Source organism: Ciconia boyciana, chromosome 23 (assembly GCF_034638445.1).
Source record: "Ciconia boyciana chromosome 23, ASM3463844v1, whole genome shotgun sequence".
Taxonomy (NCBI): Eukaryota; Metazoa; Chordata; class Aves; order Ciconiiformes; family Ciconiidae; genus Ciconia; species Ciconia boyciana.
In genome coordinates this window covers 5,092,588-5,107,612 of record NC_132956.1, presented here as the reverse complement: position 1 = coordinate 5,107,612, position 15,025 = coordinate 5,092,588, and the positions used below count along the sequence as shown (strand labels likewise).

Below are 15,025 nucleotides of genomic sequence, written 5' to 3'. Positions count from 1 at the left end.
TGGGAGCGGTGGAGAGCTGCTCTTTCCCAGCAGGAAAGATCCTGCTGCGGGAGTTTATTCTCAGTCAGAGGTGCCGGGGTGCACGCCGACGATGCGCATCAACTGCTGACTTCGGCAAGCTCCAGCCCTCGGTCGGCCGCTCCGGGAGGATGAGGCAGATCCGGGCGCATCCAGACTTGGCGGCAGATCAAAGGCAGGTGCTGACGCTGGTTCCGGCTCTTCCCTCCACGCCTGTCCTTGTCTGCGGCAATTAACGTATAGCTTTGTGCTGCATGGGAACTCGGCTCTCGGGAGCAAAAGTAACGCCCTGGTGAGCTGCTTTAATGCAGCCCTGGAGTTGGTGAGAAGCGATGACACTGTCACCGGCAGGGACGCGGCCCCACGTCTCCTGGGGTCTGCGCACAGGATGAGAGCCCTTGTGACAAGGCTGTGGCATGGAGCCATGGAGATGGGTGGAGGTGGCTCTTTTCCTCCCTGCCTAGGCGTGGCGTGTACCTGTCCTGACACCTGATCGGGGATGAGATTGAGCTAACGAAGCTGACGAGGGAGGATGCCGTTTCCCATCAGTGCATTTCCACCTCAGCCCATTTCCTTCCCAGCACAGACCGGCGTTTGGCACGCTCCCCGTTCTTGCTCTGCCTGCGGATCGCACGGAGCAACGAGCGGCTTCGCCAGGGTCACCCCGGGAGGCTACAGTGATTTGTACCACGGCTCCCATGTGTCTCGATGAAAGACAGAGCCGCAGCCTCCGGTGCAGTATGTTGGGAAGGTCTCGCTCCACCAGAAAACCTCTGCAGAGTGGAGGGATCCAGCATCCAAGTGGACCAGCCAGGATGGCACGGGGCCAGGCAGGGACCCCAAACCTGCATGGGGACCGCATGGGGCTGTAGGGGCCACGCCGCTGCTCAGAACCACCCTGCTGCACCCCAGTGCAGCGGGAAGGAGGAGGAGAGGTGATGAATTTGACCTGCAGCCCCTGCAGGGCCAGGGCCACCACGGCCATCACCGCGAGGGCCGCAGCCACCCGTGCCCTCCCCGTGCGTCGGCGAGGCTGCGTGGGACCGGAGCACGGGGCCACCCTGTCACTCTCACGGACACACAGAGCCACTTTGTCCCGGGGCAGCTGCGCCGCTCCGCTGGCACCCGCAGAAACGGCTTCTCTCGCAGTCAAACACAATGAAAAATAATTGTAAAAAAGAAACACTAAAAACTCGGGGGGTGGGGGGAGAGCTGTGTGAGCAAACGCTGAAAGCCACACGAGTAGGAAATAGATTGTAATCTCCCTAACGAACTGCAGTTAATCAGCGTGAGCAACTGTGAAGCGGGGTTTGATGCAGGGCTTGCTATCAGAGCCTGTTTCCAGAGGGGACCCATATGTGACTGGGGGGCTCCGTGCCCTGTACGATAAAGACCCCAAAGTCGCAGGTGGATGGGACTGTATTTAAACAGAAGTGCTTGGAAAAACTAACCCTGGTGTTGGTGCGGGGAGTCTTGCAGTCCAAGGGCAAAGACTAAACAAAGCCCAGAGCACTGTTACCTTCCCATATAAGCACTTAATTAATCATAAGGAGGTGTTGGCCCTCCCAGAAGACACCCCTGTGCCAGCCCTGCCACCCAGAGCGGAGTTCATCGTCTATGGCCAGTTCACCAGCATCTGTGCCCCTCTTGGTCTTCCACAGACCAACCCAAAATCCACTGGCGGAGCCTCTTTCCACGGGTGCTGTCTGATTTCTTTTAATGGGCTCTTTTCTACAGTGGGAATCAAAACCCTGCACCGCCGAGGAGGGAGGTCTGGTGCCTGCAGGGCCACAGATGTGCGGGGAAGAGTGTCTGCGGGCCAGCGGCTCCAAAAGCTTTATTGCTTGTTGGTTTCTGCTAACATCTACGTGACTCCACTGACTGACAACCACCTTCAGGGAATGCACGTGTTAGTTAAGGACACCCCGGCCCTTCTGTGGGGGCGGTGAGAAGGCACTGCTCCCTCTGCCAAGGCTTTCCCTGGCAGCTGCCGTTGCAGGGCCACGCACCCAGGGGCGCAGCGGGTGATGCAGAAGGGTTGCTGGTAGAAACCAAGGGGGAACTGCAGCCCTGGGCCACGTGCTCCAGACCCACCAGTGGCTTTTTTTTTTTTTTTTAGGCAGGGTGGAAACCAGAGTCTGGGGAGTTGAGTCCAGGTCCCACACCTGGGCAGCCCAGAGGAGATGGCCCTGCTGCCTTCTCCCCAACATTGGGCTGTCTGAGCCTCCTGGCACGTTGTGTCTGCAGCCCTTCTCCGACGAAGAAAGTGGGAACATCTCTGCCTTATACGTAGTCACCTATAGGCTCTGTGCTGGTCCCCACTTGTCTCCATCCAGAGACGGCCGTGTTGACTGTGTCCGCTCGGAGGGACATGCTGGGCCCCGCAGTTCCCCACTGGGCTCTACCATCCTGCCGGGCTAGTTGGTGGGCTCTGTGGCCATGGTGTCCACGTCCGGAGGCGGCGGCACGCCGCTGTTCCCACCGTTGCTCACGTTTTCCTTGCTGTTGTCCCTTGTGGGGTCGCTGCCTTTATCCTCCACTTTCTGCTTGAGTTTGAGGGAGGAATCTCTCCGGGAGAGGAGGGGTTGGTAGCCAGCGAAGCCTCCTCCACTCACGTTCGTACGCTTGTCTGGGGACGGACAGAAAAAGAGGACTGTTTACCTGGGGTCCAAACTGACCTTTCAGCTAAAGAAAAGGGGTGCGGGGTCTCTCCTTGCCAGAGGTGTTGGGGTATCTTCTCTGAAAGATGGGGGTCCTTCCAGCCCCCGGATGCCCCCGAAGAGGGGAAGACGGGTGGGAGCCTGGGCTCGTGCCCCAGCGTGGCTGTGCTCAGGAGGGGCAGGGGAGGGTGTGATGGCTGGTCTCCTACCTCCCGGCCCGATGGGGTGCATCAGTCGGTTCATCTGGACGTTCCAGTGCTTGACGTTGGTGCTGGCCTGTCGCAGCTTCCGCTGGGCCACCTGGGAGGGGACAGAGGAGAGGGGTGAGCCGGCCACCTGACAGCCCCCGGGCAGGAGTTTCCCTTCCCCGAGGAAGTCCAGATTGGAGGTTCCCTCTGGGATGGAGATCCAGCTCACCCTCCTTAGGTCTTCTACTCCTCCTCCAATCCTCCCCCCTCCACACACTCCCACTGCCAACATTGCTCTGGACACCAGCGCTGTCCCCTCGGGGCAGGACACGCTTGTCCCATCTCAGCCACTGAATCACCCCGTGCCTGTGCACGGCACAGCTCAGAAACCCCCCAGGCAATGCCAGCTTGGTCCCCAAAGCTGCTGGGTCTTCCCCAGTGTGGAGGTGACTCAGTGAGGGCTGGGAAGTTCCCTGGGGCTCGCGGCGTGAAGGGATGTGGCACCGATGTGATGCTCACCATGACGTCTTGGTCCACCCGCTGCCTGTTCACTCTCACTTCTTCCAGCTGCTTCTGCGCCTCTTCCAGACACTTGTTCTTGTTCTCCATCTCCTGCTTGAGGACTTGCTTCTCCCGCTGAGTTTTGATGATGTATTCCTCCTGCTCCTCCTTCAGCTTCATCAGCTGCTTCAGCTTCTCCTCTTCCTCAGCCAGTAGCCTGTCAAGGAAGAGCAAGAGGTGAGGACGTCCCTCTGCCACTTCACCCACCAGCTTCCCCCATCCCTGCCGGCATACTGGGAAGTCACCAGCACACCCCAGTATCCCGGGGAGCACTGCATTCCCCTGGGGAGCATGTCCCCAGGCCCAGCCACTCCCCTGGCAGTGGGGCTGGCTGAGGAGGCTCAGGGATGCCCTGGTCCTACCTGGCCTGCGCGTATCTCACGGACTCCTCGTCCTGCCGTGCTTTCACCTCCTGCTGCAGGGCCTCCTGGAGCCGCTCCTGCATGTCCTCCAGCTCCAGGATGCGCTTGCGCTGACGCTCTGCCTCTGCCTCCTTCAGGACCATCTCTGCCTGCATGGAGGCACGAGCCTACGGCAGGGAGAGCAGCCATCAGCACGGGCGGCTGGCAGAGCCACCGCCGCGGTCCCCAGGGCCCCCTGGCCCCTGCACCCCTGGGTGCATGGCACCAAACGTCTCCTACACCAGGGAGAGGGAGAGCGCCAAAGCAAGGCTGTTTCCCTGCTCAGGGAGACACACCACGTTGTTCGGAGCCAGCGCTGGCTGCAAGGTCAGAAATGGGCTCCCTGGGCAGCCCGGCACTAGCATGCACCTCTCACCTGCCCCCCAGCTTCATACACCCTGGGGCAGGTTGTCCTCATATCCTGCTCCTCGGGTATCTCGCGCACGGCGGTGCTGACCCCTCCATCCCTCGTCCCCGGGTCACGTACGGCCCCGGGGAGCCCCGAGGTGGTAGGTAGCAGCAGCATAGTTGTGAGAGCAAGACGTGCTCCTACAAGCTCCTCCAACCCCCCTGGGCTGCCACGGGCAAGGGACGGGGAAGGAAGCACCCACCCCATGAGTGATGCAGCCCTGCGGCAGGACGCACCACGAGGATGCACCCACCTGCTCAGCCTCCTGCAGCTGGATCTCCAGAGTCCTCTGCATCTCCTCGTGCTGCTGCCTCCGCCGCTGCTCCTCCTCTTGCAGGAGTATCTCTGCCTGCCGCTGGGCCTCCTTGAGCAGCTCCAGCTCCTGCAGCTTCCGCTCCTTCTCCTCCTGGAGCTGCTTGAGCCGCTGCGTCTCCTCCTCCTTGGCTGCCTTGCGCTGCTCCCGTTGCTCCCGCTGCTCCCGTCGCTTCTGCTTCAGGTCTTTGTGCAGGGACTTCTTGCCCTCAGCCTGCAGCCGGATGGCCGTCTGGATGGCTGGGGAGGGAAGGGGATGGTCACTGGGGACATGGTGGGGGGCACAGGGAAGCTGGGGAGGGGGCGCAGGGTGGGCACGGACCTAGCGTCCACTCCTGGCGCTGCCGGGTGTCGGAGGCACTCATCTCGTAGGTGCGGGAGGAGGTCTTCACGCAGAACATGCACCTCTTCCCATCCCGGTCGGGCAGCACCTGCAGGGAGAGGGCACAGGGTGGTGTTACCCCCCATACCCCACCTTATCCCCACTTTCTTCAGCCACAGGACTGGGTCTCCCATGCTCATGGATGTGAAACTGTGTATTCTTGGGTTCCCCTTCCTGGGGTCCGAAGGGGATCTCCTGGGTCTCCTGCCCCCGAGCTGAGCATGGCCCAGGCCGTACCTCCACGCAGCAGTGCTTGTCCAACGCGATGCTCCCCTTCTTCTCCTTCCGTTCCTCGCTCATGTAGTAGGACAGGACACTAGGCTTCAGCGTGAACCACCGCTCTGACCAGTTCCTCCTCAGCTGGCCCTTCTTCCAGAGGTAGCCCTGCGCCCGAGAGACACGGGGATCAAAAACGGGGTGGGGGCAGGACAGGGTTTGTGCCCCAGGACATGTGGGCTCCTTGCCTGTTTGAGCACATCCTCGATGACCTCCTGGTATACCTCCTCCACGGCCATGCTGACAGCCTCCTGCTCGATGCCTCGCAGGAACCGCCCCGAGTTCACCATGTCCAGGAACTGCCAGACCGTCAGCCCCCCCTGCCCCTGCGGCTCCTGGGAGAGGTAGTCATCCAGCTCGCAGGAGTTCAGCTCCACGTTCATGGCTGTGCAGATCTTCTTCAGCAGGTACTCCACCTGCGGGGACGGGGAGCTCAGTGATGGCGAGAAGCGAGAGCTGTCCCCACCCCACCGACCCATTTTGGAGAGCCCAAGTCCACATCTCTTTCCAGCCTGGAGATGCAGGACCGTTATCCCAGAGGTATCAGCCCTTGCAATGGTTGATGGCCATGGTCAAGGTGTTCCAGGCAGCAGGCAGGCTCAGGAGGCTGAGGCTGGGTAAGAGCTTGACCACTACTGGGCGGTTTTTCCTTTTAGCCACGAGGCTGAGATGTTTTTGGCTTGTTTGTCTGCAGAGTGAGAAAACTCTGCAGGAGTCAAGGGCCTGAGGGAGAAGAGACCAACGCTGCTGTCCCTCACACCCAGCCTGCAAGGCAGGTATCTCAGACCACGGTCCTGACCTCAGCACCGCTCTGGTTTCCAGCTGATGTTGTAAAAACACTGGGGAGGAGCAGGGGAAGAGATCCCTACGGGGGAGATGAGCATCGTTTTGAAACTGTAAATAAATTGCTTTAAGAAGAGCTAAAATTCTTGAAAATGACGTGATGTCGGGAAGACTTATTTCAGCTCAAGTTTTGCTGCCAGCTCTCCTCTACCCACGATCTAGGGACCACGGAGGGTGGGTGACTGCAGAGAGCCACGCAGAAAGGTGAAACACAGCAGAGCCCCTGCACCCAGCTGGATTTTTTTACATCATCTACCTAGGAGTAGGCCAAGAATTTAATGTAGTTTCTTTTTTTTCTTTTTCTTTTTTTTTTTTTTTCCCCAAGCTCAGCCCTGTAAGCACAAAGATGATTCAGTTTGTCATGGTCTGGGGAACAGGAAACACCTCTCCCGGGGAGCAGGAAGTGCGGTCGCCCTCCTACGTCTGCGCAGCACTGCACTTCTTGTCTTTTTTTGCCCTTTTTTTTTTTTTTTTTGGCTTTTCTGCTGATCTCAGGAGGTTGATGGTGTAGAAGCAGACGGCAGCTGCTTGCCCAGCTGAGCTCCTCCTGGCGAGACCGCTCTTGGCTTCTGAGCTTGTCCCTCCTCCCCAGATCTGCCCACCTTCTCTTTGGGGTTGATCTGACCCCCGGAGAAGGGAGAACCTCCCCCTCCAAATGCCAGGTGGAATTTGGAGATTTGGAGATTACTGCCAGCAGCTTTGCAGGGCAGCCGGGGCAACCTCGCTCTTAACTCTCCAGCTGCTGAGCAGGGGGTGAGCGTCTGGTGGCAGTGGGCAAGGAGAGGGACAACCGGGTCCGCTCTGCCACTGCCTTCGTGGTGGCACGGGCTGAGAGCAGCATGAGGGACACAGCCCCGTCCAGCCTGACAGCGATTTCATGGGGAGCAACCTCCCATTTCACCAGACTTTAAGGGTTTCTTGTCATCTTCTCTTTCTCCCCCATGAAAATCAGGAGGAGTCCTCCAACACCATGCCCAGCTCAACCCCAGGGTGAGATGGAAGGGCTTTAGGCAAGGGACCAGCCCCAGCAGGGGCTGAGCTGCAGATGCTCCTTGGTCAGGGCTCTGAGAACTGGCACATTCATTTCACAGCAGACAAAAGAGCTTGTTGCTGTAGGCTTGGGCCACAGAAGAGCACTATGGACCAGCCCACACCTCATCCTCCAAGACCTCTATACTTGAGAGGCTTCAGCATTTCAGAGTTGTCCTCCCAGCTGCTCCCAGGTCACCCCCCTCTCCCTGGGGGTGGCCATGGGCATAGCGGGGGGTGCCCAGGGCAGACAGCCCCCTCCTCCCACTCCTGGCCTGTTCCCTCTCACACCCTGGAGCATCACATCTTTCAGGATGTGGTGGGACATGCCAGGAAGCGATAGCGGGATGTGTCATCCCCAAACGGGGCTCTGCCAGCACGCAGAGCCCTGGGAGGATGGGGATGGGAGGTCCTACCTCGTCTGGCACCATGACGAGAGGGTATTTGTCTTCAGATAGAAAGTTGAAGAGACACCAGAGCTTGAAGGCATCTTGGTGGGATACGACGCCATTCCCATTCCGGTCGGGCTTGTAATTCTTCTTTGCGGTCAGGGTCCAGCAGAGCTCGTCAAAGTTTTCTTTGACAAAAGCACCTTCCTCCACCTGTGGGCAGGAGCCAGGCGGGTGAGCGTGGTGCTGCAGGGCTACGGAGGGAGTTTCGGGGGGTGGGGGAAGTGCTGGAGGGAGGGTGGGCAGAAACCCTCACACCTCAAATCTGTCCCTGATGGTGAGAAGCACAGGGTTATTGATACGCGGGACCCACAACTAGAGTGTAAGTGGGCACTGACCCACGATGCCAGAGTACACGTCCCCAGCACAGGTCCCCTTATGCGTGCAAGCGAGGCATCCCGGCCGGTAGATAAGATGCTACGGGACCACTGCAGCCCCCGGGCACCACGGCACGGCCACGGTGGCTCAGCCATGTCCTGCTGGGCTTTGGAGCACCACCAGGAACCCCGTGGCAAAGCCCACCTCCCCAACACCTCCATGGCCTTGGGTTGCTCTTGTTATCCCATTTGACCATAAAGAGGAACTGAGGCTCAGCGAAGGGAAGTGATGGGCCACAGGCAGGCAGCAGCGGAGGCAGGAATGATGCCTCCATCAACCTCGGCCCCGCTGCCTGTCCATGAGCTTCTGCGACCGCTTGCCCAGCATCACGAGCTGCTTCCTGCAGCAATTTTGGTGCGGCACCAGGGAACTGTGACGGGGACCAAACGAGCCTGGCTGCATGTGGCTGCTCCACTCCAGCTGGGTGAGCTGCGCACCGCCGGCACGAGGGCAAACCACAGCCTGCAGCGGCAGAGCCGGAGAAAAATCTTTGGGTGGCGGAAAGCTGAAAGCCCCTCTTACTAGGAAAACCCACTTCCCCTTCTCAGGCCACCTCTGGGATTTTATTAGCCATAGTGAAACCAGAAGAGGGTCACCTTCCAAAGAACCACATGGGAAGCTGGAAGGATTTTGGCTGCTCTGTGACGGGGAGATGGGGCTGGGCTGACCTTGGGCAGCTGCCTGCCCTGGGTAGAGGGAGCTGGGGAAGGCTCTGCCCTCGCTCGCTGCAGACCAGACCCCTGCAGCTGAGATCTGGACCGGGCTGGGCAGCTCCTGACCAGCTCAGGGCAAGGCAAAGACTGGCACGGGGACTGGCACGGAGCACTGCGGAGAGGCACGGCTCAGCCCTGGGGAAGTGGCAGGGGAGGGAAGGGTTACTGCACCCAGCTCCGGGCTCCCCCTTCTTCCGAGCACACAGTGGAAGAAAGTTGTCAGTCATTTTTCCTCTCCTCGCATGCCTGGAGGAAATGAGCACCCAGCCGCAAAAGTCTCGCTGTGCCAAACAAAGGTGCCTTTGAGCCACGCGGAAAAAAGGGAGAAAGCCCCTGCCCACCCCAACCTCTGCTCCTGCCCCGGCACCTCATCCTCCTCCCTCTCCTCCTCTTTGCCAAATGAGGTCACACCTCAAATTTGAACGGGGGTGGAGAGGAAAAAGGGGCTGATTTCTCTCTCTGAGCCCTTTAGGAAATGTGGGCAGAGATGCACCTCCATCCAGAGCCTTGATGGAAAGGGCTGACTTCATCCTTGCCACGGAGAGGTTGAGCATTAAACATTTCTCACCCGTTTTGGCATTCACCTGAGTGCTCCCCAACTCTCTGTATCCTTTTTCCACCCATCAAGGCGTGGGATCTCCATGGGAGCAGAGCCGTGGGGCTCCCATGGGATGCGGGAGCAGACCAGGCACTGTGGTGTCCCCACCGGAGATGGAGCAGGTCGGGGCGGGGGGGACACGACGGCCAAGGGGCTCACCTTATCCAGGATGTACTTGTTGAGGTACGGCATGTAGCCCTGGCTGGACACCGGCCCGTCGTCGTCATCGCGGAAATGCTCTTCCAGCGCCACGGGATCGTGGGGGATGCACAGCACCGTGTACAGGTTGTGAGACAGCACCTGGCCGAGTGCGAGGGACGGGGAGAAGGTGAACAAGCTCCAACCCTGCCCCAGCCCATCCCCACCGTGCCACCCGCCCACCCGGGGACCGGGCCCTGCCCGGCATCACCTCCCGGCAGCCACAGCATCGAGGCACGGTTTGCGTTTGGTAGAGGGAGAGGGGAATATTATAATCCGTATATATATATGGGTTATATATATGGGTTTTTTATATATATGGGTTATATATATGGGTTATATGTATCGGTTATAATCCCAAATATAAACCTCAGGGAATCATTTAGAAACAGGCAAAAACTGAGGATTTTTCCACATTCGTTTCTTTTCTTTCTTGGCACCTGGGCAACTTTTTTGTTTAAAAAAAAGGGCTGTTTCAAACATTACAGAGCAAACAGGACATGCTTTGATCAAGAGAAGATGATAAGCCACCCCAAGCCATGCTGTTTGGCAGCTGCCCTTAGCGATTTCTTGAAAACATAACTAACGACGGCGCCCAGCCTGGCAGCGCTTGCTTTCTGCCGATGGGCACAGAAAGACGCAAAGGTGAAAATAAGAAAAGATTTATGAGAAACTAAGAAAAGGTTCTGTCTGGAATGGAAGCAGACAAGGGTGATCTGGAGACAAACCATCTCCAGAAGCAGTCTGCGAGCCTCACCAAGCAGCCCATTTTTCTTCAAATCCCCCAAAACAAAGCATGTTTTGAAGCTCTCGAATTTCCCACGTGCTGGAAAGCCCACGCCGCTGCCGGGCCAGCAGCCAGAGCCCGGAGCAAGGCTGCCCATGAGCACCACCAGCATCTCCGGCTCCTGATGCCGGGCAGGCGGTTGTCTCCTTGTCTTTACCTCCCAGCAAGCAGGAGATGGTTAAACGAGGGTCCCAAACTGATGCCGTCCCCTTGCACCAGCGGTTGCAGAGACAGCTTGCCAAGGTTTCAAGGGCTGGAGGAGATGGTGTGCAGCATCCCTGCTCCTCTCCGTGCAGGGCTGGAAATTTCCTTCCAGCAGGAGAGGAGCTGCCGGAGGCCACGCCGGCTGCTGCAGCTGGAGATGGTTCTTGCTCAACCAGATTTTCTTTCTCTTTTTCACCCTCTGGACCGATGTTATCAGCAGGACTCCACCCAGCACTCAAACGCGAGCGGGCTGTAGCCCTGAGCGCTGCTGCTACGGCTGCGCCTTTCTGGGTTCGGTGCAGCCCCGGGGTCCCCACAGGGGTGGAGAGGGATGCAAACACCCTGGGCATCCGCCGGGATGGCTAACGAATCCATCAGGATGGATCGAAAGTTTGGGAATCGCATCCCGTCCCCCCTTTCCAATGTGGGGCCTCGTCCCCATCCCTCACACCTCCTCTCGCAGCACCCCAAAAAGTCCTTGGAGGTCTTGCATGTGCCCCCGGCCGTGGCCGGCACCTCAACCCCTCCATCCGCCCCGGCACGCTGCAAACCACAGCCCCTCCGCTCGCCGGAGCGGTCACCTACAAAAGGGAAGTGGGGCAGGGTGGGGAGGAAAGCGTGGTGGGGTGCCCGGGGCCGGGGCTGCCCCAACCCCACGGAGAGAGGAGAGGGGGAAACCCTCCCCCGGGCTCTGAAACACGGGCTAGGAGGGGAAAATAACGGGGGGGAGAAGGGAAGGGGTGCTCTGAGAGCGGTTTGGTGACACAACCTTTCCCCTGCGGGGTGCAGGGGATGGCCGGGGCGGGGGGCAGAGGTCTGCCCAACGCCCTCGAGCATCCCAGATCCCTCCGAGCACCAGCCTCGATGCTGTTCTCCACCCTCTCCCCTGCTCTCCTGCCCCCCATCACCTCCTGCTCCCACCCCTCCGCAGCCGCCCGCGGCTGCTGCCGACGCCAGCCAGAGCCGGGGGTGGAATATTTAACATGGCTGGAGAATGGCAGCCCCTCTTCTTCTCCCCCGTGGGAGATGCCGGGGGCGATGCCAGGGCTGGGGGTGACCTTTCAGGCTGGAGCCTGGACGAAACGCAAACCCCTCTGGCCCCGGAGGGCTGGAGCAGGGGGATCGGGGCTCCTGCACCATGCAGGGAGCATTGCTGCTGCCTCGGTTTCCCCATGTCCAAACAGACCGACCCTGCTGAGAAAATCAAAGCCTCCCCGGAGCTGGGGGTGCAGGGAGTCCTCTCCCAGGGGACCCCAGTGCCAGGGGTCTTTGCCAGAGGTGAGGGTTCCTTTAGCTGCCCATTTTCCGCAGCGAGGAGGTTGCGAGTGGGGACTGCTGCCTCGCTGCCCCATCAGCCGGGGCCCCTTGGCTCAAGCCCAGCCCCGGGACCATCAGCTCCCAGCGTCGGGGAAGGCTTTCCCCATTGCTCGCACAGCTGCTTCAGACCTCTTACTGGCCAAAGTGGGACCCACTGGCTACTGCCAAGAGCCTTTTGTGCAGGCAACAAGCAGAGGAGCTTTCAGTCCAAGCCAGGCGCCTTCCTCCTGCCCCCGCGGGGGTCCAAAACGGGCTGTGCTGTGCTAACCCAGCCCCCCAAGGCACCAGTTATACCCAGCGACCCGCACGGGTTATGGGCTCTTTCTCCAAAAGCGAGCAAGAGGCACCTCCCCTGCCATTTGCACCCTGAGCCTGCAACCCCAGGCAGTGGGTGGGGGATCCCTCTGCCCCCCGACACGCGTTTAAACCACTCGCCTGTCCCCCTGCCTCCTCCTCTCCACTCCCCAAGGGCTTTGCTGTAGCGGGCAGCCTCAGGGAGACCGAGCTCCGCTCAGCAAACCGCTCCTCTCCCTCTGCAACAGGGACAGGAGTGGAGCAGAGGTGCCAGAAAGCACCAGGACAGTGCTCGGTGGCTCCCACCCGCCTGCCCCAGCCGGGCACGGCCACCCCAAAGGGCTCAGCTCTGCCCTGCCTGCGGGAGCCGCATCCCGCATCCCTGCCAGCATCCACCGAGACGGGGAGCGGCTCCCCCAGCTCGCCCAGGGAGGATGCGATGGCACGGAGAGGGTAAAAGCTCATCCAAGAGCAGGGCTGGCGTGTGCCCGCGCTGGGAACAGAACTACCCGACATCTCTCGACGCGTAGCACTCAACCACAAGACTGTCTTTCCTTCCTGTGCAGATACACACCTACACTCACATATACGTATGCACGCGCTTGCTGCATAGGAGTGTCCTGAGAGAAAGAACTCAACTGCTGAACCCAACGGCTTCCCACAGCTTCGCCATCACGCTTTGAAACGCTACTAAATTTACTTATGCAATTGGCTGGAGAGAGGTCGGAGCAGTTAAGCACCCAGCTCCCACTGGCGAGCTGCTCATCTGCCAGCAAAATCCCACCCCAGCTCCTGGGGCTGGTTTTGTTTCTGTAGGTGCAAATGCCGTGAACACCAGCATTTCTCCCACCCTTGTTCAAGACCCTTCTTGCAGCAACACGCCTGGGTGAGGGAGCAGAACGTGGCCCGGCTCGCACAGCCCGGGAGGAGTTTGGAGAGGGCACGGCCACCACGGCTTTAACACGTTATTGCTCAAACCTGCGAGAACCTGGATTTCTTCTGCACTGAACCTACGAGCAGAAACGCCGCTATTGGCTTGCATAGGCTGCGGCAAACCTGAGCCAGCGTTTGGCAGCAATGGGCAATGGAAACGAGCTCTCCTCCGCCTCGAGGCCGGTGGAAAGTTATCCAAAGTTGAGCTCTGTCGTGCCACGGCGCAGCCCGACCTGCCGCCATCCTGTCTCGGTGCTGAAGGCGGGTGGAAAAATAACGAGGGGCGAATCTCCCTTCCCTTCTGAAATGTCACCCTGGGCAAAGCCACCGCGGAGACGCCGGCCCCAGCATCCCCGCAGCCCCTGCACGAGGGTTTGCAGCTCCCCCAGCCCCCCTGCACTAACTCTCTAGGAAATTGCCGTTAAAATTAGGGTCTCTGTGGCCTCAGCATCGTCGCTGGCGATAAAGATCTTGCAAGATGAGCACTGCACGTGTTCACGCCAGCGTTTTCGGGACCGGCAGCACGCCTGGGCTGGGCTCAGGACCCAAAGCCCGGGTGCAGGGGATGCTCTGAGGGGAGCACAGCAGCCCTTCTCGGGGATTAGCAAGGGGAATTAGGCTCTGGCCTACTTTGGGATTTTCCTTAATTCCTTCAGATATTTCTACAGTTTTAAGTAGGCGAGCCTGGCTCGCAGGGCACATGTGCAACGAGTTTCTGGGGAGCAGCCGAAGGCTCTCGGCTGCAAAGGCAGCGGTGGAGCATGAGGAGCATGGCTCCCGCTGCTTCTCCTCCAGACCCCTGCAAACAAAACCCTTAATTTTGGGGCAAAACACGTCCCCCCTGCCAAGCCTAGCACTTTCCCTGCAGTCCGTCCCAGGGGAAGCCCTATAAAGTAGAGGGAATAGAGGAAAAGAGGTTAATTTGCAGCGTTTCACAACTCAGCTCACAGGCTGGCAGCAGCTGCCAAGTCCTGACGCAACATCTCCCCGTGTTTTGCATGTTTCTAGCTCAGGTCTTTCCTCTGCATCGCAGCCCCCTGCTCCAACCGGCATTTCCAACCCCGGCACCAGCCTAAGAACCACAACGGGGCATTTACACGGTGACAAAAAAGGAGTCCCATCATTTGCAAAGGGGAAAAAAAAAAAAAATCAATAATTATCATCAAAGCCAAGGTGCAACCTGTCGGATTCGACCAGACCCCGTCCCAGAGGCAGACAAAAAGGTTTTTAAAGCCACAACGGTTTTGACGAAGGGCTGAATGCAGGAGCCCTCTGCAAAGCTGCTAAAGGGGTGGGAGAGAGGGGAAATCAGAGATTTTTTAAAAGCACTGTGTTATTTCTGGCCAGACCACTGAGGAGTTTTACTTTAAAAACGGTCTGCCGCTACCTCCCGACCCGCTGGCTGAACAGGAAGCAGAAATGTGGGTGCTCTGGCAAACAAGAAAATATAAACCGAGTTTGGGCTGTTAGTTGGGCATAAAAAGCATAAGAAACTGAAAACAACTAAAAATTAGATATCTCCTCATTTTCACCTAGAAAATACATTTGAGCATTAACTCCCCCCACCTTGTTTTTTAAAGGGAGACAAGGCAGAGCCAGAAAACCTCACCAAAACCAGCGTGGCGGCGACAGCAAGGTCTTATTAATCTTAATATTTAACAATTCCTCCGTGGAGACCCAGGGGGGACGCAGAGCATCCCTGGAGCCGCTCGGCCCCTCGCAGCCCACCTGCCAGCCCCGCGCCGGGGCCGTCCGAGCCCCCCCGAGGACTCACTTTGAGCTGGGATTTGGAGACCTTGCCGCTCTTCTCCACATCCAGGGCGGTGAAGGCGTACCAGATGGACTTCAGCAGCTCCGCTCGCAGGTCCATGGCTACAGGCGGCGATGGCAGAGGCGGCTCTGTCGAGGCCGAGGATCCGGTTCCAGGAAACCGCCTGCCTCGACAGCCTTGGGCGGCGGGGGACGCGCGAAGCAGGAGCGCCATCTGCTTGGGCGCGCCCCGGAGAAGCCCACGGGCCACCTCTTGCCCCCAGGGGCCACATCCTGGCCCCACGGTCCCCTGGGCTGCAGGTCTT

The 15,025-nt window shown here is 59.2% G+C and overlaps 1 protein-coding gene across 1 annotated transcript; it reads right to left on the bottom strand.

Annotated features, from left to right (window-relative positions):
• Positions 1 to 1,504: 1,504 nt before the first annotated feature.
• Positions 1,505 to 14,926, bottom strand: DEF6 (DEF6 guanine nucleotide exchange factor). The gene is made up of 11 exons (XM_072844934.1): positions 14,725 to 14,926; positions 9,377 to 9,517; positions 7,496 to 7,681; positions 5,396 to 5,623; positions 5,169 to 5,315; positions 4,872 to 4,980; positions 4,491 to 4,789; positions 3,790 to 3,956; positions 3,386 to 3,584; positions 2,888 to 2,978; positions 1,505 to 2,647 (listed from the first exon to the last, which is right to left on the bottom strand). The coding sequence occupies exons 1-11, from the start codon at positions 14,818 to 14,820 to the stop codon at positions 2,436 to 2,438; spliced, it is 1,875 nt and encodes a 624-aa protein (XP_072701035.1). The 5' UTR covers positions 14,821 to 14,926; the 3' UTR covers positions 1,505 to 2,435.
• Positions 14,927 to 15,025: the final 99 nt, after the last annotated feature.

What these genes read in the sequence shown, in the direction of transcription:
- DEF6 (XM_072844934.1), bottom strand. Translation starts at nt 14,820, where the DNA reads ATGGACCTGCGAGCGGAGCTGCTGAAGTCCATCTGGTACGCCTTCACC. An exon ending in GCGCCAGGAGTGGACGCTAG is followed by an intron (nt 4,790 to 4,871) that starts GTCCGTGCCCAC and finishes TTCCCTCCCCAG; the next exon opens with CCATCCAGACGGCCATCCGG. An exon ending in GTGAGATACGCGCAGGCCAG is followed by an intron (nt 3,585 to 3,789) that starts GTAGGACCAGGG and finishes CTTCCTTGACAG; the next exon opens with GCTACTGGCTGAGGAAGAGG.